The 25,325-nt window shown below is 46.0% G+C and overlaps 1 protein-coding gene across 8 annotated transcripts in view; it reads right to left on the bottom strand.

Moving 5' to 3' along the window:
• GOSR2 (golgi SNAP receptor complex member 2) overlaps window positions 1–23,766 on the bottom strand; it is a 39,803-nt gene extending 16,037 nt beyond the window's left edge. Inside the window, exons 1-6 of one of the 8 annotated variants that reach the window (XR_014257864.1) lie at window positions 23,652–23,765; window positions 14,744–14,808; window positions 13,012–13,120; window positions 11,874–12,006; window positions 9,242–9,382; window positions 5,843–6,060 (exon numbers count right to left, since the gene is read on the bottom strand). Coding sequence is in view for 7 of the 8 variants with exons in the window: in XM_082443188.1 (XP_082299314.1) it covers window positions 5,899–6,060; window positions 9,242–9,382; window positions 11,874–12,006; window positions 13,012–13,120; window positions 14,744–14,808; window positions 23,652–23,680 (639 nt within the window). In the remaining variant the exon portion in view is untranslated. The other 7 variants (XM_082443188.1, XM_082443189.1, XM_082443191.1 and 4 more) reach the window with 7 other exon arrangements.
• Between the last annotated feature and the right edge of the window lie 1,559 nt (window positions 23,767–25,325).

Below are 25,325 nucleotides of genomic sequence, written 5' to 3'. Positions count from 1 at the left end.
CAACAGAACTGCTAGGCCAGGGAGACAGCCTCCACAGCCACAGTCCCCTCTTCCTGGGTGCCCTAAATCAGTCACAGACTTTAGTGTCCACAGGGTGACCAGCCATCCTGGTTTACTCCAGCCTGAGGAAGTCACCAGGATTCAGGACTTTCAGCCTCGAAGCCAGAACGAATTAGTTGCCCCCTTGTCTCTCTCCAAACAGTGCTGGTTGGCAGATTTTCCCTCCCGTGCCTCGCCTGCTTTCACATTGACCATCGCTGCTGTTGAGGGCCTACAAGCACAAGGCCAGTGCCACCAGTGGCCTTGACCCTTCCGGCTTCCTCCTGGCCTAGTCACAGCAGCGCAGCTGGTCCATGGCCTCCATTCTCAGTAGTCTGTCAGCTGCCTGGGCCGGGCTCCTCAAGTGCCCTCCTACAGGCCATGACCCAGTACCTGTGGAGCGCCTACTGTGTGCACAGGATGCACAAGAAAGGTCCCTGCAGTGAGGACACCTCAACAACTACCATTCCCCAGGGACTATGTGGCGCTGGAGGTATGTTGGGGGTGGAAACAAAGATGCAGATGTACAAAAGGGCATGGCATGTTCCCAGAAGGCCAAGCAGTCCAGAGAGGATGGAGAACCAGGCAGGGATGGTAGGGAGGGCCAGGAGGTACACTGGAGGGGGCAGTGACAGGCTGGCCTGTCACACTAAGGTACTGTCCTCAGCAGACACAGAGGAATCAGTCAATGAGGGGGTCCGCAGGCCGGGAGGGATCTGGCCCCTTCCCAAACCACATGGGAGAAGTAAGCTTCTACCCCATCCCCGGCTGGTCTGGGGAAGCGGTCCCCCGCCTTGCCTTGGGTAGAAACCTCCTGTGCTAGACCAGTCTCTCTCACCCCTGTCTACACATTACAACTGCCTGGGCCACCCTTAAAACTCCCCATAGCCAGGCTGCAACCCAAGCCAATTAAATCAGAATGGATCAGGTAAGACCCACACACAGGTATCTTTAAAAGCTCTGGAGGGAATCCCGATGTGGAGCCAAGGTTGGGAGCCCTCTGCTAGCGGGACGTGGGGATGAGGGGGGCCTGCTCATCGAGGTGGTTCTATGGTGGGGGGCTTACCAACTGCACCTGAGCGGGCCAAGGACCTGCAGAGTCCCCTCACCGCCATCCCACTTCCCTCCTCTCCCATGTGTCACATGACATGAAAGGACACAAAAAGGGGAGAAGGAACTGACACCACACCGGGGACCACTTTCCACCCTTGTCTGCAATATGCCCGTGTGCTGAGGGAAAGACTGAAAGGGGAGGGGAGCCCTAGACACTACAACGAACTAGGATTTCGGAAGGCATTTTGGGCCATACCCTGAGAGCTCCAGGGGACAGCCCGAAGCCGCTACTCGGCAGGGAATTTCTGGATCTAAAAGGAAGCAAACTGGGGCTTCCCTGGTGGCGCAGTGGTTGAGAATCTGCCTGCCAATGCAGGGACACGGGTTCGAGCCCTGGCCTGGGAAGATCCCACATGCCGTGGAGCAATTGGGCCCATGAGCCACAACTACTGAGCCTGCGCGACTGGAGCCTGTGCTCCACAACGGGAGAGGCCGTGACAGTGACAGGCCCGCGCACCACGATGAAGAGTGGTCCCTGCTTGCCACAACTAGAGGAAGCCCTCGCACAGAAACGAAGACCTAACACAGACAAAAATAAATAAATAAATAAATTTGGGAAAAAATACATATATTATTAAAAGGAAGCAAACTAAATCTGCTTAAAATCAGGATGTTTCCTCCTCTTCCAAGTACACCAGGCCTAAGGCAGTGCCGAGTTCTGGGCAGACCAGCCAGAAAGGGTTATGTCGCTCCCTAGTGGCAAGATCTGAGTACACCTCCCATTCTCCACTCCAGAAGCTCCTCCTCAAATTCTCGCTGCCCCTTCAAATAAGGAAAATACTTCAGAGCAGAGAACCTGCCATGTAAGGTGCACCAAATGCGTTACAGCCCTTTACCCAATCCCAGAAAGCTGCCTTGGTCTCCTGCATCTCGTCCCGAGCACGGGTGCAGTGTTTATGAGCTTGGGCTATGAAGCCGGACAGAGAAGGGGTTGGTTCCTCCAGGACTCCCTGTGGGGCCTTGAGAAAAGTCACTAAAGCTCCGTCCCTTCATCTGCACAAAGGAAATGACACATAACCTAACTCCGAGGGTGTGTGACGATTAGAGGGAAGACCCGTGAAACTAACCATGCCTGACTTCCAGTAAGGGCCACAGGCAAGCTAGCAGTAGTCAAGGTCTGGGCTCTTCTCTGAGCAAATATGACATCCTACCCTTCAACAGACAGTGACATATCATGCTTCTCTCTCTTTGCTTTGGCTCCAGGCCTAATCAGGGATTCCCCAGAGTGTTTTTGTGGGCCTTCATGACTTGCATGTGTCTTTTTCTTGGCACTGACATTCTACTGACTTGTTCTTGGTTCTCACTTCTTTATATTTCACTGTCTTAGTTATTTCCTCTAAGTCTCCTCAAATCTTTCCTGGAATAAGATATAAACAAATTAAGACTTTATTTTGGACTTGGTAAGTTTTGCTCTTCACTCATATATGCTTAGTTCAGCATGTTTTCAAATGCTATAGTCTTTGATTAAAACAAAAGCCTCTGTCTACCGCTTCCCTGGTGGCGCAGTGGTTAAGAATCTGCCTGCCAAGGCAGGGGACACGGGTTCGAGCCCTCGTCCGGGAAGATCCCACATGCCGCGGAGTAACTAAGCCCATGCGCCACAACTACTGAGCCTGCACTCTACAGCCTGCGAGCCACAACTACTGAGCCCACGAGCCACAACTACTGAAGTCCGCATGCCTAGAACCCGTGCTCCGCAACAAGAGAAGCCACCGCAACGAGAAGCCCACGCACCGCAACGAAGAGTAGCCCCCACTCGCCGCAACTAGAGAAAGCCCGCGCGTAGCAACAAAGACCCAACTCAGCCAAAAATAAAATACCTAAATAAATTTGGAAAATAAATAAATAAATTTTAAAAAGACACACATCAGAATTACCTTAGAGACTTAAAAAATATTCTAATTCAGAAGGTCCGGGGTAGGCCGGAGGAATCCATAATTTTTAAAAAGTTTCCCAGCTACTGCTGAGGCAGCCAACCCACCCCTGGTCTTGGAACAGTGTTTCAGAATCTCTGGCCTGAGAGAAAAAAAGGGTCATTAGTTATGACGATGAATGTCAAATTCCTTTACAAAATGTAATTTTCTAAATAAAATAAACAGCAACTTTATTCAACTGATGTGTTTCAAAAACAATGAGTGTAAAGCCAAATTTGCAAATCAAACCCATTTAAGTTCATCAGGGCAAAGGACAGGAAAAATCCCAGCAGCGAAGCTTTCTATAAAATCAAGACTCTCCGACTTACTTGGTCGTGGAGTTCGGCTTTTCTTAAGGTGATCACACCTGGAGTACACATCCGCGGAATGAAGATATTCCAAGTTCCTTGACAACCCACCTGTCTTACACCACAGTCCTGCACAAGGTCGCAGGGGCGGCTCCTGGAGGTTCTTGCGCCTGAGAACTCCCCCAGCTCCACCAGAGGGTGCTCCTTCCCTGGCCTGGGGACCCTGCCCGACACTCTGAGGACTGCGGAGACAAAGTGTATTTCTCACAGAGCACTGAAAGCCAGTGTGTGACAGGGAAGGGCAAGCACACGATGACACGAGGTGCCCCAGGGTCTCCAGACACACTGTGGCTGCTGTTCCTTAGCTCCGGGTGGTGAAGACCCACAAACTGCCCCCTCGATTTTTATTACAAAGTAGGGAGAATGGCTCTGAAGGTGCAGCACGAAGGAAGGCCTTACTTCTGGTTCGTCGAGGCCAACAATCACTAGAAAGGCAAGTGTGGAAACAGACTGGTGTACATTACAAATAGGTGTCACATCAGCCAACAGAGGGCAGAGGGTGGGGGGAGCTTCTGCCTCCCCAGAGTTCAAGTCCAAATGGCTTAGCTGCTCCTTGTACATCTTCTTCCAAAGCGCACTGTCTGGGGAGATCCTCAGGTGCCCAGGCTCAGAGCCAAGTCTGTGCAGTTTAAAAACCCATTTCATGGACTGCTAAGAGACCTGTGCTGTGTCCCTGGAATGACAGGGGTGCTGCGTATGATGGAAATTTCCAACTGGGCCTCCCCAAAGTCAGAGCTAGGTCTGAAGATGCTTCCACCCCTCTGTCCATCCATCAGGCCAATGTTTTCACTCTGGCAGGGCCCTCAGTCCTTTTATGAAGGGATCAAAGATTCCCCTTTCCTTGGAAACCCAGGGCCCCTGTTTAGCCCAGACAAGTAAGAGCAATAGAGATCCTACCAAAAGTGTGAAATCAGTACCCAGGAAACTCATGTTAAAAATCTGTGACAATTAAGAAACATTTCCCCAAAAGGGATCTATGCCACAGATGTGCCTACAAAGATCAATACTGCTATAGAAACAGGTGGGGGGGGGGTGGTGGTAAAGAAGGGAGGTGGAAGAGAAAACACACAGAAAAGAGAAAGATGACAGAAGATAGTCCAAATGACAAGAAACAAAGACAGGAAGTAGGTAGGGCAAGACAGTCAAAGGTAGGGTTAATACTGACCAGGTTTACAGTTCCTCTGGGAAACTGTGAGTGTTATTTATGTCTTGCCATACTGAGCCTAGGGCTGGTAGGGCCTGTGACAGATGAAAAAATAGGCTAACCAGGTCTTTCTGGTACTTTCAGTGATTAGTCTCTTTGAACAGACTGGCTTTACAATAAATTCCACAATACGCCGGGTACCAGTACAGCCTTAAACTAGGGTTGGTCCGAGAAGGAAAAAAGTCCTGGTCCCTGAAAACAGAGTCTTACAAGGATATACACACCAGAGACGCCTCTAGGGTGGCATGTGCCCACACTGGCTGGGCAGAATGGAGGCTTGGCTGGCAGCTGCTAATATATTTCAAAGAAGGGAAGAGAGCCAATTATTAATTAGAGATACTAAAACTGGAGATGAGACTTTAAAAGACAAATCACTAACCTTTGCTCACAGCTACTTGATAAGGGGCAAACACCCACCAAAGCCTGGGCACGGGTGCCAGGCTGCAGTCTTAAAAGCCAACCATTAACTACTGGGAAAAAAATCGGTGACTAGGGTCTTCAGTTTCAAGACTGACCACTCCCAGGGAGTTAACACTGGCCTTACTTTAGAAAGGAGAAACACCCAACAACTGTGATGTGGAAAATCTTGCTATCAGCAACAGCGCCAATGCCTCCGTTTCCTCTAGGTAGCTGCTTCCGGGGAAGGATGACAAGTATTAGCAGTCAGTCATTGGCATGTCATTATTTTTTGGAGGGGTGTGGGGGAAGGTGGCTAGTAGCAAGAGCATGTGAACCCACCTACTGTAGTGGGTGCAGGAAAAGAAGGCCTCTTTCCCCTCCTCTCTTTGCTTCTGCTCTAGACTACCTACTAGGAGCCAGAAAGGCCAGTGGATGGCAAAGAGTGGACAGTCCTGTCTGCAAGCTCACCGTGAAAGCCTTCCCAGGTGCACATCAGCTATGAGGACAAAAACCACCAAGGCCATTCTCTTCCTCCCCTCTCCCTGGTCCTCCCTCACCCTTGCATCACTTCCTCCCCCAGTGAGAGTGAGAGTGAGAGTGAGCATGAGAGAGAACAGACACTTCGTTCATTTCCTAAGCACCACATCTTGGTAGCACGAGTTTCCCCTCCAAGATGTCACAAAAGACAGAGGTTTGAAACTCCCACCAGGTTACAGGTCACAATTACTTCCGAGTGGTCTTCACAGTTAAGATGGGCACACATTTCAGAAGGCAGCCTCTGGGGCTCCCTCTCTCTGCACACTCACACTCACACACACTGCCACGCCGCGGGACCACTGTTCAGCCACAGGGCCTGGCTGGCTCAGGTCAGGTACTGCACCACGAGGAACATGACCACACAGGTGAGCAGCATCCCAGCGATCATGAAGTACTTGTCCTGGAAAGCTCGCTTCTCGATGAGCCGCATCACTGTGTTGGACAAGCCGAGCATGTTGGCGATGTCAAGGATCTTCTTCTGGGTCCCCTGGGACAGACAAGAAGAGGAAGAAAAACAAAGATCAACTCCTTCTGCCAAGGATGGGTGAATGTCATCATGAGATGGGGCTTTACCAACAGACAGTCTCTTGGTCATGCCTAAAGCATACAAGAAGCAGCAGCACCAGACACAGATCACGCTCCTATGGCCAAATGACTTTTGGTCAAGGTTGCAGAGCAAAGCAAGGGGGAAAGGAAAGTCTTCCACAAATGTGCTGGAACAAATGGCTGTATAATGAGTATCACGTGTATGTATCATATACACACACGTACATATATGTCTGTATATAATATATATGTGTTAAAAAAGACCTTTGATTCATATTATACATAAAAATTAATTCGCTCGTAGAATTAAACAAAACGCTAAAACTATAATAAAGCTTCTAGAAGAAAACAGAAGAATGTCCCCAAACTGGAAACAATCCAGGTGTATATCAACCAGAGGATGGATTAACAATTTATGTTCTGTGCACAATGGGATACTGTTGGGCAATAAAAAGGACCTGATTACACCATGTAACAATATGAATGAGCCTGGAAAACATTCCTGAGAGGAAGAAGTCATACACAAAATCGTAATGTGAATACATTTACATTAAGTTCAATAACAGTCAAAACTAATAAATGGTGAAATAAATTAGAACAGTGGTTGCCTGGGGTTGGGGGAGGGAGCAGGGGTAGACTGACTGGGAAAGGGCACAACGGATCTTTCAGGGGTGGTGAAAACGGCCTCTGCCTTGACAGCAGTGTGAGTTACAAAGACGGATGGATGTATGTATTTGTCAAAATTCAATGATCTGTACAAATAAGATCTGTATACCTCACTGTATGCACATTATACCTCCATAAAAAAAGTTTTAAATTAGAATATTTTATATTGAAAAAAAGGCAACATCAAAAAACTTCTCTCTGCCCCCTGGCTCTAAAATGCTTGCTCTCAGCCTGTGTACTCTGTAGAGTAGAAGCCTCAGGGATTCTGCTGAGTACAACGTATGGGTCTGTGTCCACGTTTATAAGAGAGTTTGAAGTGGGCAAGATGGAACCACAGAAACACAACTGGCAGACACCAACCCAAGGACCTAAAACTCCTTATATAAATGTCACCAACCACCACCCAAAACAAAAGGGTATTTTATTCCTAAACCAACAGCCCAAACCACCCAGGCCACCCTTCCTCTCTGCTTTCTAATTTTCATTTTTAAGCACATTCAATTTCGTATGAAGTAACAAATATAAATGAAAGCTGGGCAGACCCCAACTTAACTTACACACATCACCAACTGCATCTGTATGACGGCATCTAACCTAATGTCCTGCATCCATTTTTTAAGTGAACACAGTAATGAGCAACTGAGAGAAGACGCAAGAGAGGTGAGAACAACACAAGGCATCACGGACAGGAGATCAAGACCCACGTTCTGCCCAGACAATGAATATACAAGCCTCATGGAGTGAGATCTCTCAGGTCAAATTTTATCTCTGCCAGAGACCAGAGACATGTTTTTCCCATAACAATGATGGTATAAACTAGACTGTCACTAAAGATTCCGCTTAGCTCTGAAAGAGCAGATTATTTCATCACGCTATGAAGTTCAAGTACCAAGCTTCGAAAATCACTTGAAAATTAACATAAATTTCAAAAATGTTATTCATTTTCCACCCCAAATTTCACCAAATCAAGGCCCGGCTCCTTCATGCTCCCTCCTATGTTCCTTTCAAATGGTTTGGGCAGAAACTTCCCTGACAGAAGTGGGGTAGGAGGCAGGTGGAGGGAACCAAGAGGCAAAAGACAGGTATAGTAGGTGTGCAGAGGAAACGGAATTAGGAACCTCTCATTCCAGCCCCTGATTGCCCACCAGGCTTCCCGGCGCTTCACCTCTGGGGGCAGTGTTGGGGCAGAAGTTGCTTGGACTCCTCAGTGACACCAGACTTCGGGAGGAAGCTGACATGTGCTTTAACAATAAGCTCTGACCCCCAGTGGGTCAGCTTGAGTGTGACATGGTGAGTCTCGTCCTAAAAAGGGTTTTACTGTTTTTCTGAGATATGGGAAGGAGGCCAGCAGTTTTCTAAAGAAAGGGAGGATTAACCATCATGTATCAGTTTAGATTACTGCAGGTGGCTGTTCTGAAAGGGGGGCACCCATGGAGCTGTCGGAGACCACGCTCCCAGACCATTTGAAGCGCTGCGGCCATCAGCAAGAGATAAGTGTCACTCGCAGCTCGCCTGACCTTCTCCTGGGTAAAGGTGGCAGGCGCTGCTCAGAAATGTACAGAAGTCCCGTGGAGCTGACAGGCTCAACGCGGTCCAACAAAAACTAAGATAAAGCTCACGCTTCCGAGTGACTGCTTCTCACAGCTCAGTGGCTGGGAGGGCTTCGTTCACAGGGGACCACACCCTGATAACAGACACAGCCCACACCCCATTATCCATCAGGGTTGATACAGGAAAAGGGCTGAGGCTGAAACATCATGACTGACATCAGAGGCTGTGTAATGTTTCTGTAAACCACTCCCAGGGGCTTTGAGTCTCAGCCAATGGGGCAGGGCTTCTAGGAATACCTGTTGCTAAAGAGAGAGTGAAGAGTCACCGGGGATCAGCAGCCTGTGCTCTGGAAGGCACCCGCTGCTAGTCAACCAAGGCAGCCCTAAGACCCCCTTCAGTTGCAGCTTCAGTCCCCCTTCAGCCCTAAGACCCCCTTCAGACCTCAGTACAGAGGTCTTGGCTATAAGGCCGTCCACCGGTGGGGGCGGGGGGGGGGGGCGCCACACAGGAAAACCGAGAGAGAGCGAGAGGCCAAGTACAGCTGCATCTTCCTTCTTGTGAGAGCGAATTCTGTAACAGAATTTCCCAGTCCATTATTGCTTCCTCTCATAGCAGCAGTCACTTTACATTAGGTTCAGGAAATGGAAAAAGACCTGGATACCAAGAGATGCCACATTATGCTTCATTGCAAACACAAGAAACACCTACTGGCAAAGGGAATTTGGCTCCTTTTGGACACATAATAATTCAATTCCAACAGAAAGGAACCCAAACTCAAAGGCTCTGTCTCACTATCACAGTATCACAATTTAGGGGTATGTGATCAAAAGGTAAACGCAGGTCCCACACTTTTGGATAAAGCCAAAACAAAAGGCCTTCTCCCTGTCCCTGAAAAGGGCCCCCACCTTCAAGGTCAGTCTCTGGGCCCTCAGTCCTGCCAGAATACTGTGCCCGCCTCCAATGAGGTCATCCATGCCGTGGTGAATTTTCTGGAGGGAGGAGTTAAACTGCAGTGGTTCATCCATTGGTATGGTGGTGTCAGAGTCCTGTGAAAGAAACGCAGGCACTTGATTACTTTGCTTGTTGGTCAGCTCCTGGGGTCCCACCACATCTGACCGCTCTGCCTCTTGGCCAAGGTCAAGCCGGAAAAACAGCCAGAGGGAATGGTGCGAGAATCAGAGGAACTTAACAGAGAAGAAAAAGCAAAGATCTGGGGTGGCCTCAGTCCACTCAGAGGAAAAGGAATTCTCAGACTTATCACTCTGCAAGTGGGTTCCACCACACAAGTCTTGTTCATCCCTGCCTCCATATCATTCCCCCAGCTTAGGAAAAACTCTATTCTTTTAAGACCTTGCTGGGCTTCTCCTAAAGGCTTTCTCTGACTCCTTGTTAACCTAGCTTATTCCAAATGTTCCTTTACTTGGCTTTCCCTCAGCGCAGTGTTAAAGGTTTGCTTTTGTCCTCCGGCTATTTTATCTATAGCTTATCCCTCCAATTAGACAGACTGGCTAAGGAGAGAAGAGACTGCTTTCTATTAAAGGCCTAACGGTGTTCAGGATGGGTCTATCCACCGGAGCAGGGAAGAAAAGTCTATAAAGAAATGAAGGCAGAAAAAACTAATACTGATCCAGTGCTTTCCACTGTGCATGCTCTTTACCCTAAGCTCACTTAATCCTCACTCTACCCGTACGCAGTAGTTATGATATTATCCCTGTTTTAGATGAAGAAACGGAAACCCAGAGAGGTGGAATGACTTGTTCAAGAGTACGCAGAGCTGGTTAAGACGTCCAGCGGGGCACGAATCCCAGTGCTGGGTGCAGAGCCTGCCCTCTTAACCATCCTGTAGGGAGAAACAGCAAGACCAATCCCAGGGCTCCACTTTTACACAGCAAGTGGGAAGGACACAGAAGCAGGGCACGACCAGCCACAGCACTGTCTTCTCTCCCACCTCCTGACCATTAGAAACTCTTCTGCCAAGCAGTGCCACTTTTACCACTTTCCATCATCATGAAGAGGTTAAAGCACCTTTTCTTGGCTGCTCAAGTTCACAATCATTTTTCATTCAGGTATACGTCCCCCCACCCTGCTAACACGGGAGTTTCTCAGAGGTAGGAGTCATGGTTTTAAATTTAAACACGCTTTACTCTCGGTACCTTAAATAGCAGTCTGCATAAGCTGATGCTCGGTGGGTCAAGACTCCAGTGTTTGAATCAATTAGAGACTTCTTTTCATTTATTTGACAAATATTTATTGAATGCCTTTTATATACAAATCTTTCTTACCCTCCCATCTGAAAAGGTACAGCTGATGGGCTGTTATCTCTCAGAAAAATGTATTATACCTCCCGATCGTAGACAGACCAGGAAGAAGTTCATTCGGTCAGTTTTTATTGAGGGCCCACTGTACGCACAGCATCACACTAGGCTGGTAAGAAACAAAATAATTCTGAGCCATCATCCATGGCCTAAAAAGGCTGGAATAACCAATGGCACAGCTAGCAAAAGCCCATACACCACCTTTTCGTGTGTCGTACAGTTCTCTACTCTTTTGAAAGGCGGCTCTGCTTACCATTATACCACCAACACATGTTCATTGAACTTCTGAAGTGTTAAGCACAGTTACCTGACTGTTTGCGCTAGAGAAACCAAACTACATAGGCACATTCTGAAGCACCTGGGGACATTACTCCAAGTGTGGACACAGCAAAGAGAGTTAAACATCTGCAAAGTGAGAGCTGATCTGAATTCTGATGATAGGCTTAGAAAGCTAATACGATCTCTTTAGAAAATGAAACTCTCTGTAAAAACAAACAAAACAAACAAACAACTCTCCCCCCCCAAGGCCCACCTAATTTGGTGGAATACATTATGCAGGACACGACAAAGGCCAGTATGTTCCACAGTCATGCGTGGGAAATGATCCTCTTGAGACCAAAGGACAGGGACAAGGGCGTTCTAAGAAATCAAACATGCAAACCAACAGGCCACTTTCAAACAGGCTCGAGTCAAGCAATCCCGCTAAAATGAAATATCTGTTAACAAATCCCTCCAAACTGCCGCTCAGACTAGGGGAAAAAACATTTTGATGCATCTGACACTGGAACCACACACACACACACACACACACCACACACCACAACCCCCCCACACGGCAACTGCCTGAAGGCAGCTTTGAAACGCTGCCCTCACTGCAAATAGCCTAAGTTCTAATCATCTCTCTCGATCTGATCAGGAAAACATTTCCACCATGTGAACGTCCACCTCTCTGCATCGGACCAGTCAAACCAGGTAATTTTCACCTCTGCTCGTTCCCTCAATTTAACTGCTTCCTCTTCAGGTTTTTGTGACAGAGAAAGATTCCCTGCTTAGGTCTAGTCTCTGTGGCAACGCACAAAGTCTGCCGTCACTTCCGGTTGCTCTCCTCCTGTCCGATCAGTCTGCTTCAGACACCCCCTAAAAGACCGCCGCTCAGAGCCCTGAGCTGCAGCTCCCACAAGCTGTCGAGTTCCTGCAGATCCCACCCAGGCGCCTGGCTTACATTAGCGGTGAAGGTGCGGGACAGAAGCTCTTCTCGCTGTCTTTCCTGCTGCTCCCTTGCGTATCGCCGATGCTGGAAGTTTTGGAGAGCAGTCTGCAGGTGCTGGACATCATACTTTAACTGGTCGACACGACTAGAATTGACAGAGAGATTAAATTCCAGGAGTCAAGAGCAGCATGATTGGAGGTAGCCAGGCTTTGCCTTCAGGAAAGAAGACATTTCCTTACCTCTCCCTACACCACTCCATGCCATCCACCCCCCTCAAATAATCTGATTTTGATCAATGATGTTGAAAGTAAAGAAACAGCTTGTGGTTAGAGCAGGGTGGTAGCACATGAGATTCCAGCAGCTTTACTTAAATATCTGCTGGTCTCTGATTCTGGATGCATGACAGGGAACAGGTGACAGGAAGCAGGTTTGATGACCTCTTCCTGACCTTCCAGGGATTATATCGCTCTCCTGGAAGAAGCCCAAGGGCATCTTTGGAGTAAAGCATCAATGAAGTTTCATAAACTTTTGGGAGCAGGGGTTGGGGTAGAGATGGTGAGGGTGGTTTCACTTTAATTTCATGGGGGTGTATCAAACATTAGATCAGTATTTCATTATAAATACACTGATTGGAGTGATTAAGAGCAAGATATTTCAACCCAAGAATGTAGCGGGAACCAAAGAGCAGAGTGAAACTCCCCGGTAGCATCAGGTTTCAAGTGGCCATGGGGCTGGTCAGAAAAACAGTACTGGGGGCAAAATTTCTAAATGACACCAACGAGAAAAGGAGACATGAGGCTTCTGAGCCACTAACCTGACAGGCTTTTTATTCCTTTTTTTTTTTTTTAATTGAAGTATAGTTGATATACAATATGATATAAGTTACAGGTGTACAATATGGTGATTCACAAGTTTTAAAGGTTATACTCCATTCACAGTTATCATAAAACATTGGCTCTATTCCCTGTGTTGTACAACACAGGCTTTTTATTCCGAGGGGGTATCACTCAAACAGAATTGTGTTCTTTATGGGACTTTATCTTTGCATAGTCTCAGTTTTTCAATGTATAAATGGGATTTTCAGAATATGTGATGGCCTCCCCTGGGAGAAAGGCCTGCCGTGATAGGCCTGGGGTGTCAGAGTACTCACAGTTTGGCATTCTGTCTTTTGTTAGGAGGCTCCTTGCTGGACAAGATCTCCAGACGCTCTAGATGGCTGAATATCTGGTCTATGCTTGCTTGGATTTCGTTTTCTACTACTGCACAAAAGAGAAAAAAGAATAATTACTGGAAAAATAATAAATACAGTCATTTACCTTATCCCTTTCGATAAACAGTCAAAATGACCTCTTTTCCATTTCTAATCGTATACCAATGAGATTGCTGGGACGGCAAACAAAGTCAAAGAATAATTGCTGGAATAATAATAATAGTGAACTTAAATTGGAATAAATCAAACATATCTTTTTTCTATATCAAATGAACTAAAAAATATGTATTTCAAAAGGAGAAAAATGCATACACTAATGATGATGGGGAAAAAATTCAAATTATACTAAGTGACTGTAAACGTTGTTTCAAAAAATATATATATATATATATAGCTGTTAATGCCATAACAATGCCAATTTTTTTAAAAGCTGAAGATAAATCTGTAGAAATAAACTTCCTGCCTTTAGAAAATAAAATGAACATTTAAAGATTGTCCAAATAAATATTTTAAGCAAAATGTAGTATTTTCTGATACAAAGTGAGGCCTCTTTTCATTTGAGATTATTTTCAGATATGGGTTATAAATATCTAGTAGAAAGACTGCCAACTGAACTCCCTACAGAACATAATGAGGTTAAAAAAAAAAAAAAAAAGCGCAAAGGGAAAGATTTAGTATGTGAAACATAGGGAAGAGTTCCCTTAAGAATGGGCAGACTGATGTTGGAGTCCCCAGAATAGACCGAATATCAACAGGAAAGAATCCACAGAGGTAACGATATGATAAATACAGTCATTTACCTTATCCCTTTCGATAAACAGTCAAAATGACCACTTTTCCATTTCTAATCATATACCAATGAGATTGCTGGGAAGGCAAACAAAGTCAACGGACAGAAGCAGCTAAACTGTGTGCAGAAAAAGGCATCCAGATTGCCTCTTGCCCAAAAAAGAAACGATAGTAGAGACAGAAATGTCACCTTCCTAGGGTAGCCCACAGCTAACAAGCACGGCTCAGAACAAGGTGGGGCACAGGACCAAGAGAAGAGGTGCTTTTGGAGCTGCAGAAAGCGGACGTGAGAAAACAGGAGAAACGGGCACGGCGCCAGCCGAGGAGTGAGAGGAGGGGACCGCATCTGCAGTGGGTGGGGGATCAGCAATGCCTGTGTGACCGACTCAGAAAAATGACCTTTTCTTACAACAGAGAAGAAACGAAAACACAGAAAGCAGCACTCTTCTCAAAGGAAATCACGGTGTGGGAACTAAACCAATTAATACTGCTCGTCGTTTCTGAATAATCCGCCTAAAAAGCCACAGTTCTCAGCTCAGAAGAAATGGCCAATTCCAGTTAAACATCTCTGAATTTTTATGGACCACATTCCTCTACGGACTAGGTAATGAGATTAAGACAGATGGAGGAAAGGACTTCCATTCCCATAGGGCCATGTCAGGTTGAGTGGAGGGGTAATGGGGGATAAGACTTGTGGGATTCCAAAGGGCACAATCAGGGAAATCAGTGACTTTGCCATAGGGTTTTTCTGTCCACCCTATCAACAGAACTCATTCCACACTGAATCATTAAGCCCCTGAGGCAGAAACGCAGTCAGGAAACCCAGCCCATTAGCACCGTGTCATCAGAGAAAGGACTCTGGTCTCCATAGTTAATTACTCACAGTGCAGAGACTGCTTGTCGGCTGTCTCCAGGCGTCCCATGTGAGACTGGATCTCGTGGACCTGCCTATCAAAGGAAGAGGGAGGAAATGAGTGAGACAGGAGTAATCAACAGCGCTTCGGTCAGGAAAGACAATTTTTCTAATGCCAACATCTAACTGATTTAAATTGACAGTATCGCTGAACTGTAAAATTTGTATGTGGCACTTCAGGTCACATGTTTTGGCACGGTTTCTAATATTTTAACATTAATATTAATAATAATACTGACAGGCAGCATCTAGTGAGTGCTTACTGCATCTGAGACGTTCTGCAAAGTCAATAACCCTATGAGGAAAGTACTATTATCATCCTCATTTTGTAAATAAGACAACCGAAGCCCAGAAAGGTTATGTAACTTGTTCAAGGTCACACACCAAGTGATAAACCTCGATCTGGACCCAGCCAATCCCACTCTCTGTTCTTTGACCCAATGTGCTGAGCACTGGTCTGTACTAGGGAGAGTCAAAGGGCAAGAGAGATATAATCCTTGTCCTTGAGAAACAGTGTAATTAGGAAGGACAGGCCAGATAGACATGTAAAGTCCCAAGAAGATTTAAGAGAACACGAACACACAGAAGTGTAAACAAAAAGAAAGCTGAGGAGCTATGGGCAGCAGTGCTAAGCAAAGGCAATGAACAGAAGAGTGAGCTGGGGAAAGCTTTGTGGGTGAAGGGAGTTCTCAACATCATTTTGAAGAAGACAGACATGATTTGGTGAAGGAAGATGTGGAGAAAAAGACGTGCAAAAAGGCCTGCAAGGGCTTCCCTGGTGGCGCAGTGGTTGAGAATCTGCCTGCCAGACACGGGTTCGAGCCCTGGTCTGGGAAGATCCCACATGCCACGGAGCAACTGGGCCCGTGAGCCACAATTGCTGAGCCTGCGCGTCTGGAGCCTGTGCTCCGCAACAAGAGACGCCGCGATAGTGAGAGGCCCGCGCACCGTGATGAAGAGTGGCCCCCACTTGCCGCAACCAGAGAAAGCCTTAGCACAGAAACGAAGACCCAACACAGCCATAAATAAATAAATTAATAATAAATAAATTAAAAAAAAAAAAAAAAAAAGAGGCCTGCAAGGCACGTCACGTGGGTTACCAGCAGGCTGGCCTGCCTGAGGGCTGGGGTCAGAGGGGAGAAGGGGATGAGGTGATTAGTTGGAGGAAACCATCAGAGGAAGGCCCTGAAAGATACGGATCTCCTGTTTGGTCAACATCTTTCCCTGGCAATACGAGGCGACTGCCATCTCATTTGGAAACGCCAACACTGCACCCAGAACCTCTGGCGTGGTCCCGGACATCAGGCCCCAGAACCTCTGGCGTGGTCCCGGACATCAGGCCCCAGAACCTCTGGCGTGGTCCCGGACATCAGGCCCCAGAACCTCTGGCGTGGTCCCGGACATCAGGCCCCAGAACCTCTGGCGTGGTCCCGGACATCAGGCCCCAGAGCATCTTTTGGAGGCTCCCTGGGGATTGGGCAAGGTCACCTACCCGCTGAGCCCTTCCGAGCCGTCCTCTGTGATCAGTCCTGGGGATACTGTTTATCCTACCCCAACAACCGCCTCCTGGTGCTTCTGGTCTCCCCACGTGAGAGCCACATGAGAGGGGCCTGTGAGCTCTTCCATCATCACCAACGCTTGAGGGAAAGGTCGGCAACCATCCTCCACCATGAGCACCACAAACTGTGACCCCGAATTTACCAATGCGAGCCAGGAGCCCAAATTTCATTTGAACTTGCCTCTAGTCTTTTCCAGGGTGTCCCCGTGGCCTCTAAACATGACCCATGGCCCCAGAAGCAAGAGCAGCTCTCTAACGACTCTCAGAGCGCTCCTGGGCAAGACCCATGGTCCTGAGAGGCAGCAGGAAATCACTCCTAGAGCCTGCTACTTCAGGAAGGCAGGTCCGGATGCTTCAGAATGGAGGCACGTGGAGATATGGAGGCAGATGTAGAAAGGCAGCTTGAAGAAACCAACATCTGGATCAGGGCCACCGTGAAAACAGCCAGAGAGGACTGGATGGCAATGCTGAGATGGAAAAGAGAACTAGGACTTCCCTGAAGGCCTGGATGTGGGCAGTGAAGTGAATTTCTAACGGCAGTGGGACAAGAACGGACTACAATAAGTGCTGATGGCTCAGCTCGTTATCCATATGGAAAAAAGACACCTCACGTAACAGTACACAGAGATAAACTCAAGATGGTTTAAAGCCTAAATGTAAAAAGTGAGGCTTTAGAACTTTCTGAAGAAAATATAGGCGTGCATATTATGACTTCAGGTTAAAGAAGGATTTCCTAAACAAGACAAAAACCAAAACTACCCCCAAAACACCACAAACCACAAAAGAAAAGACTGATAGATCTGGCTACATTAAAACAAAAACCTTTTTACACCAAAGGCACAATTTACAAAAAAAAAAAGACAGGCAGAGACTGGAAGATACCTGCAGCAGATAACAAGGGAATAGTATTCAGAATGTATAAGGAACTGCTACAAATCAATAGGAAAACTCAAACAAAGCAATTTTTAAAATGGGCAAAGGGCAACTGACAGAAAAGGAAACCCAAATGGCCAATAAATATATGAAGAGACACTCTTCTAGTAATCAGGAAAATGCAAATTAAAAACAATGACATCATGGTGGTGCAGTGGTTAAGAAGAATCCGCCTGCCAATGTGGGGGACACGGGTTCGAGCCCTGGTCCAGGAAGATCCCACATGCCACAGAGCAACTAAGCCCGTGTGCCACAACTACTGAAGCCCACGCTCTGCAACAAGAGAAGCCACTGCAATGAGAAACCCACGCACCGCAACGAAGAGTAGCCCTCGCGCAACTAGAGAAAAGCCCGCGCACAGCAACAAAGACCCAACGCCATCAAAAATAAACAAAATAAATAAATTTATTTAAAAAAATAATAAATAATGACATCATATTTCTCCCATTAGATTGACAAATATTTTAAACTTTAAGGATGAGGGACTCATGGCAGGCAAAACCATGGTCCCCAAGGGATCCTGGGAAGACTTCCAGGTTCCACCAAAGGACTGCCTTTGGCTCTGTGTTTTGCTCAGTGTTTTTTAAAAATCAATGTTTGAGGGCTTCCCTGGTGGCGCAGTGGTTGAGAGTCTGCCTGCCAATGCAGGGGACGCGGGTTCGGGCCCTGGTCTGGGAAGATCCCACATGCCGCGGAGCAACTGGGCCCGTGAGCCACAACTACTGAGCCTGCGCGTCTGGAGCCTGTGTTCCGCAACAAGAGAGGCCGCGATAGTGAGAGGCCCGCGCACCGCGATGAAGAGTGGCCCCCGCTCGCCGCAACTAGAGAAAGCCCTCGCACAGAAACGAAGACCCAACACAGCCAAAAATAAATAAATAAATAAATAAATATTTTTAAAAAAATCAACGTTTGATTATGAAATTTGCACATGATTCTGTGCTCTAGTGAGTGCTTAGGATATTGTACCACAAAACATATATTAACATTTTTCATTTAGGCTAAAGTAGTAAGATGAATTTGTCAGGGATAAAACACATTTTGTGTAAAACAGATAGCTAGTGGGAAGCAGCCACATAGCACAGGGAGATCAGCTAGGTGCTTTGTGACCACCTAGAGGAGTGGGATAGGGAGGGTGGGAGGCAGACGCAAGAGGGAGGAGATATGGGGATATATATATATATATATGTATAGCTGATTCACTTTGTTATAAAGCAGAAACTAACACATCACTGTAAAGCAATTATACTCCAATAAAGATGTTTAAAAAAAACCCACACATTTTGACTTGAGGTTAAAAAAAAAGTCAAATGCACAATATAGAATGGCATTCAACTTTGGGAGCCATCTGCTAAAGGAACCCTACCAATTAAAGGTTTCTCCCAATGGAAGATGAACAGGACGGCTGGAAAAGAGTTTAGAAGTCAAGTTATGAAGAGGAATGGTCAAAAGAGCTAGTGATAATGATCCTCTGAGAAAAGAAAAGAAAAAACTAAACTAAAATGGGGCAGCTGGGGCTCTTCAAGTATCTGGAGATGACATACAGAAAAGAGGAGTGGGCTTGTTCTCTGTTGCTGCTCCTTAAGGGAGACCCAGAACCAAAAGGTACAAATTTCAAGATGACAGATTTCAGCTCAACCCCGGGAAAAATGAGAACAATTACAAACTTTCTCTTCAAGAAGAGGGAAAAAAGAAGAGCTCCAGCATGTTTAAACACAGAGTACATGAACTACCTTGAGTTTTATAAAGGGTCTTCCCGACCAAAGTGAGTTGGAATGGAAGATCTTGCCAGTCACTTTCATTTCTGAAATTCTATGATGACAGCAGGAGAGATGATGCCCATACCCACAAAACCCTATAACCACTCTTCAGCTGGCTTTTACTGTTTTCTAAGCTACAATGGATAAACTTTAAATTGCAGGGAAACGTTACTGACTTTTCCCATCCAATCTCTATTTGCTTTGAATGAACTGAAAAAGTTAGAGCCAATAAAGCGATACAATCTCTACATGTCAGGCCAGAGAGGAAATAAATGCAAAACAACAAAGCAAGCATGAATGGCATGGTGGGAACTGCTGTGCCGAGCGGCAGATCTGTTTTATACTGAACTGGGAATTCGGACACACATTTGACGCCAATACGGAACAGCTGCTACACAAGCGTGACTTGGGGGTGTGGACACTAGAAATCAGAAGTCCTAGCCCTGCCTAGCGTGGGGTCCATGGTGGGCTTGGGTGAAGACATAACCAAGCAGAGACCTAGCAGCAAATAAGCAAGGGTCACTGTTGCTGATTAAAAAAAAAAAAACAGTCTGTAGAAGATCTAGGAAGAACTTTAAAACAGAATTGTTTTTTAAAAGTCCATGGAACTACCCCAGCCCCATCATATACATCCACTTTGCAACCATGCTGCCTCTGACCAACCTGAGCAGGAAACAGGGTTTTGGAGTTAAAAGATCTGAGTTGAAGTTCTAGTGCCACTGTGCAGTAGCTGAGGGACACTGAACAAGTCACTTAATTCCTTGGTGCCTCGGTGTTCTCAACTGTAAAACGGGGTACTGATAATCATAATTATTTAAAGTGTAGATCCAAATGCAATACGAAACTGCTGTGTAACCCATACAGAAGTTTGTTGTTTTTACTTAGCTTTGCTTAAAAGTAGTGGGAACCATCTGGGCATTTTCACTCACCCACTTTGCCTCTACTATATTTAGCCTCTCATCAGAAGGGAAAATCAAAAAAAGGAAAAGCTGGTTTTGAGATAAGGTAGCAGTCTTTAAACCCAGCTGTTCATCAAAATCACCTGGAGAGCTTGTTAAAAATAGAGCTTCTTGTGCTCCAAACCTATTGAATCAGAATCTCTAGTGATAATAAGGTCCAGGGCACTGAATGATCCTGGACAAATATGGGCACCTTTCCAAGCACTGGGATCTCAAAAATAGAAGCCTGGCTATTAGCTCCTCTATAAAGTTCATCCTAACACAGTATTATTTAAGTGCAAAATGTTTAACCTGTTTTTCATCTTTTTTTCTTTTCATTCATTGTTCAGGTAGTTCAGGCGTTTTCAAGATACACACTTTAAAATGTTGATCTAATTTCAATGTACTTTCAGGGACGTGGCAAGAGATAACTACAAATTGGGTTCAAAGTTCCAGTAAAATTAATACGTTCAGTTACTGTTGTGTCAATTCAGCTGCAATCATTAATTTCTGCAATTGCAAAAGTTAACTGCTGATGCGCACAGGATTCTGTGTGTTTCCTTTTAAAGACACCCAATCACCAGTATTATGGAGCTGAAAGGAGACTTACAGTTTAATCAGCCCAAAACCTTCATTTTACAGATGAGGAAAACAAGGTGAAGAGGTCTAGAACCACAATCCCCAATCCTGGTTCAGTCCTTGAGGGGAAAGGAGGCAGATCAGAATATACTGCAGTGTGAAACAAGGTAAACTCCCTGAGGGCAGGGCTGTACAGTTAGCACTGGGAATGGTGCCTGACACAGAGCAGGTGCTCAATAAATATTCGCTGAATGAATGAACGACTGCATAGTAGAAGGCCTAGCAGTGGTTGGCCAGATCTTGCCCCTTGTCTGTTTTTGTAATAAAGTTTTATTGGAATACAGTCACATTCATTTGTTTACATATTGTCTTATAGCTGCTTGCCCACTATAATAGCAGAGTTGAACAGCTGCTACAGAGACCGTACTGCCTGTAAGGCCTGAAATATTTACTATCTGGCTCTTGACAGGAAAAGTTGGCAAGCTCTGCTATAGACTCTAAGGGTCTCCAGAGTTTGAGGGTAAATCATTGGAGGCCTGCAGAGGTAAGTAGTTCATCTACACTCCACAAATCTTGTTTGGGACACCGTTGAGTACTGCTCCTCTAAGTTCACATAGAATTGAGCTTCCTAGTCTACTATGTGATCAGCTACCTGCTGCAATGATAACAGGTAGTCTGAGACTCTATGAACAAAATTATTCTTAAAAATAAACTGGGTCGCGGCCTCCTTAGCAACATCCTTTAACCAAATTAACTAACCAGATGAGACTGTACATCACAGATCAACTTCAAAGCATTACTCAGTCCATTGAGCCTTATTATTGTAAAAGATCTGCCCTTTCTTAGTAACATGAGTATAATTTCCTGTTTCATTCCTTTTCCAACTGACTCACAGATCTAGTTTTTAAAGTTCCTTCCTATAATTATTATATGAGAATAGGGCTCCCCAGTGTAAGACCAATTCTGTCATTTTGATACTATTACAAAGTAGGCTCTACATTTTCACCCACCCAAACCAAACACATAATCAATAAAGTAAAAAGAAAGAAAAGTAGAAAATGAAAGAGTAACTTAATGAAACATAAATGAAAATGAAACATAAACTTAGAAAATGAAACAATAATTGGATCATCTTCCTCTTATTCTAATGCTCCAAAGTATTGCTTTTGTTGTGAATTCATTAGAGAGGTGGGTCCCCATTTTCTTTCTTTCCCAGGCCCTGGAGGTGTGATTTTAAGTGTTTTCATCAGCACAAAACTACAGCATAAATTTGGAAGTTGTTAGAATAGGATAGATATAGGCATACACTCCAAAAAAATTGAAAACAGAGACTCAAACAGATATTTGTACACCAATGTTCTCAGCAGTATTATTCACAACAGCCAGAAGGTGGAAACAACCCAAGTGTCCATCAGTAGTTGAATGGATAACGAAACGTGGTGTGTGTGTGTGCGTTGTGTGTGTATCCACAAAAGAATATTACTTAGCCATAAAAAGGAACGATGTTCTGATACACGCTATGACATATATGAACCTTGGAAACATTATGCTAAGTGAAATAAGCCAGACACAAAAGGACAAATATATTATTCGACTTATATAAGATATATAGAATCAGCAAATTCAGAAACAGAAAGCAGAACAGGTTACCAGGGACTTGGGGAAGAATGGGGAGGTACTGCTTAATGGTTACATGAGCTTCTGATTGGGATAATGAAAAAGTTCTTGAAATGGATAATGTTGATGGTTACACGACACTGTGAATGTACTTGATGTCACTGAACTCTACACTTAGAAAATGATTATAGGGACTTCCCTGGTGGCGCAGTGGTTAAGAATCTGCCTGCCAATGCAGGGGACATGGGTTTGAGCCTTGGTTGGGGAAGATCCCACATGCTGCGGAGCAACTAAGCCCATGTGCCACACTTACTGAGCCTGCGCTCTAGAGCCCCCGAGCCACATCTACTGAAGCCCGCGCACCTAAAGCCCGAGCTCTGCAACAAAAAGAAGCCACCGCAAGGAGAAGCCCGCACACCACAACGAAGAGTAGCCCCCACTCACCGCAACTAGAGAAAGCCCGCGCGCAGCAATGAGGACCCAATGCAGCCATACATACATACATAAATAAATAAAATATAAAAAAAGAAATGATTATAATTTTAAATGGCAAACTAAATGATACTGGTAACAATTAAAAATTAAATGGTTAACTTTAAAATGGTAAATTTTCATGTTATGCATGTTTGACCACAATAAAAGATAAATCATAAAAGATAAATCATCCCCCCAAATACGATAGGTATGATCTTATTTTCATATTCAATTACACATTTCAGCAAGTTCCAAAAATGCAGGACAATATGAATAAAGGACACTACCAAGGAATTTAAGTTATGAGAAGCTAAACCAAAACTCAATTTCCTTAAAGGTGACCTGTAACCAGATATGAATAGCAAGTACCGTAATAATACTGAATGCTATCTGAGCAATTTCTTTGTATCATAAAAATACGGTCTTTAGTATAAACCAAAATCAGAATAAAAGAAAAAAAATCACAGTGTAGAAGCAACAAGTTTTGAGTCAATAAAGACTAGGGACTAACCTCATTTAGGAGCTGTGAGCTATTAATTAAACTTTTTCTGACGACCTTATCCCAGTGATGGATCCTTCTAAATTACTTAAGGAGATCCTGTTGGTACTGCTCATTTACCTTCCACCTCATTGTGCCACACGTTAGACCTTTTTTCGTACACGTCCTGACTCTCCAACTAACCAGTAAACTCCTCTGTGCCGGGGCCCTGAGTCCCCACCAGCTCTACCAAATCGGACCATAGAGTTGGCAGGTGCTGGACAAAGTGCGACTTTCCCTTCACCTAGTCTACCCAGCGGGCAGTCATGGCCTCCAAGATCCCCGGAGGCATTCGGCCCAAAGTCCTCGGGCCGCCGCTACCTGGCCATCCCGTCAAAGACTGAGCACTTCCGAGCTGCTCCCCCCTGCAGCGCCCGGGCGGAAGGACTCGGCCTCCCTACTGGCGGACGCCCGAGGCCCCAGTCCGGGGGCAGGCCTCGCCCAGCCTGGCTTTGCCCCAGCCCGTGCCCGACTCGTCCCTCACTTGTGCGTTTGCTGGTACAGCGGCTCCATGTCGCCGGCCCCGCCGGGTCCCGCGCTGGCTTCCACAGAACACGTCCTCACAGCCCCCTTCCGGCTTCCGGCTTCCGGCTTCCGGTCGCTGGACCCTCCCTTCCCTGCCGGCTAGGGCTGCCCCAACGCACGCCCTACTGGTGGTGACTGCGAGAAAGGAGTAAGGGAAACGAGTAGAGGGGCCTGGAGAAGAAGGCTAAGTGTAGTCAGAGCATCTGCCTCAGATGGGGGACGAGGAAGTATAGGTTTTGGCCGGAGGCTGTCTCCAGTATTGAGTCAGGCATTGGTAAGGGCAGTCGCAAGGTACCGACGTGGGGTCCTCAGAGCAAGTTTGGAGGCCAGAGGACAGCAGTTCATCTTTGCAGGAGGAAGTCTGGGAGGATTCCTGCTTGGCTTCGCCTCAAACTGTTTAGTTGTGGGTCTGAAGATTTCGCTCTTCGCTGGAGTCTCTGGTGCAGGCATCTCCTGTCTTGTCCCCCACCCCATTTATCCATCTAATAAACCCAGAGTGAATGAGTGGTTACCATGTATCACATGTGTTGTGGGGGAAACGGGTTCTTCTTGCCCTCAAAGAGGTCTTGGTATAGGAAAGGAAATAAGATGTGTGTACAAATAAACATCTACAAGGTAGAAAGTCTGAAGAGGTTGAGCGAGCTGGAGTCGGCTCCGGTGAGAGATTCAGGAAAGACAATGTAGGAGGTGGCAGTTGAGTTAGGACTTGAAGGATTTGGACACTTCGGCCTCTCCACGTAGACCTAATCCGTTTCCATCCTCCCAGGCTTATCTACTGTTCCTCCCAAGGGAGGAGATGTTCCTCTTCCTTTGACAAGTTGATGCTTCTATTTTCCTGTATCCTGGATCCCACCCAGTTTTGTGCCCCAAGGGACTGTCCACCCATGTACCTTCTTTCCCTAACATTATTTTCACACTTATTCTAATATTTATTAATGAGTACCTACTATTACCAGGCACAGATACTGGGGGGGGGGGGGGAGGAATACAAGTAAGACACAGCCCTAGAGAAACAGACTAGAATGATCCCAGCCACTTAAGGAGGACTTAGAAAAAATTTAAAATAGCACTCCAGAGCATGGGACACCCTGAGGCCTGGGACCTGGGCCAGGAACTTTGCTTGCCTAGGTCTTTGGACAATCTTGTGTGGTAGAATAAAGATGGTTTCGTATTCTTTGCTACTGTTCCGATTAAAAGGTGGAGTCTAATTCCATTCTTTTTTAATCTGAGCTGGCCTTAGTGACTTGCTTGAGCAACAGAATGTAGCAAAAGTGAAATTCTAGGATTTCCAAGGCCAAGTCATAAGAAGCCTTGCAGCTTCTACTCAGCCCTCTAAAGGAGCACTCACTCTGGTGATCCTGAGCCACCTTGGAAGAAGTTTGACTACCTTGAAGCCATCATGCTGGAAAGGCCATGTCTATATGTGTTCTAGTCAACATGCCCAGCTGAGCCCACTCTTCCAGCCAAGCACCAGACTTGTAAGTGAAGCCATCTTGTACCCTCAATACTAGTCTATCCGTCAGCTGACTCCCACCAAGTGACCTCTGTAGACTTCACATGGAGCAAAAGAATTGCCCAACTGAGACTGTGCCTGAATCCTGTCCAGGAAATCAAGAGATATAGTGAAGTGGGT

The sequence above is a fragment of the Balaenoptera physalus genome (assembly GCF_965194825.1).
Source record: "Balaenoptera physalus genome assembly, chromosome: 20".
Taxonomy (NCBI): domain Eukaryota; kingdom Metazoa; phylum Chordata; class Mammalia; order Artiodactyla; family Balaenopteridae; genus Balaenoptera; species Balaenoptera physalus.
The sequence above is the reverse complement of the archived record's forward strand: the minus strand, read 5'-3'. Positions and strand labels throughout refer to the sequence as shown.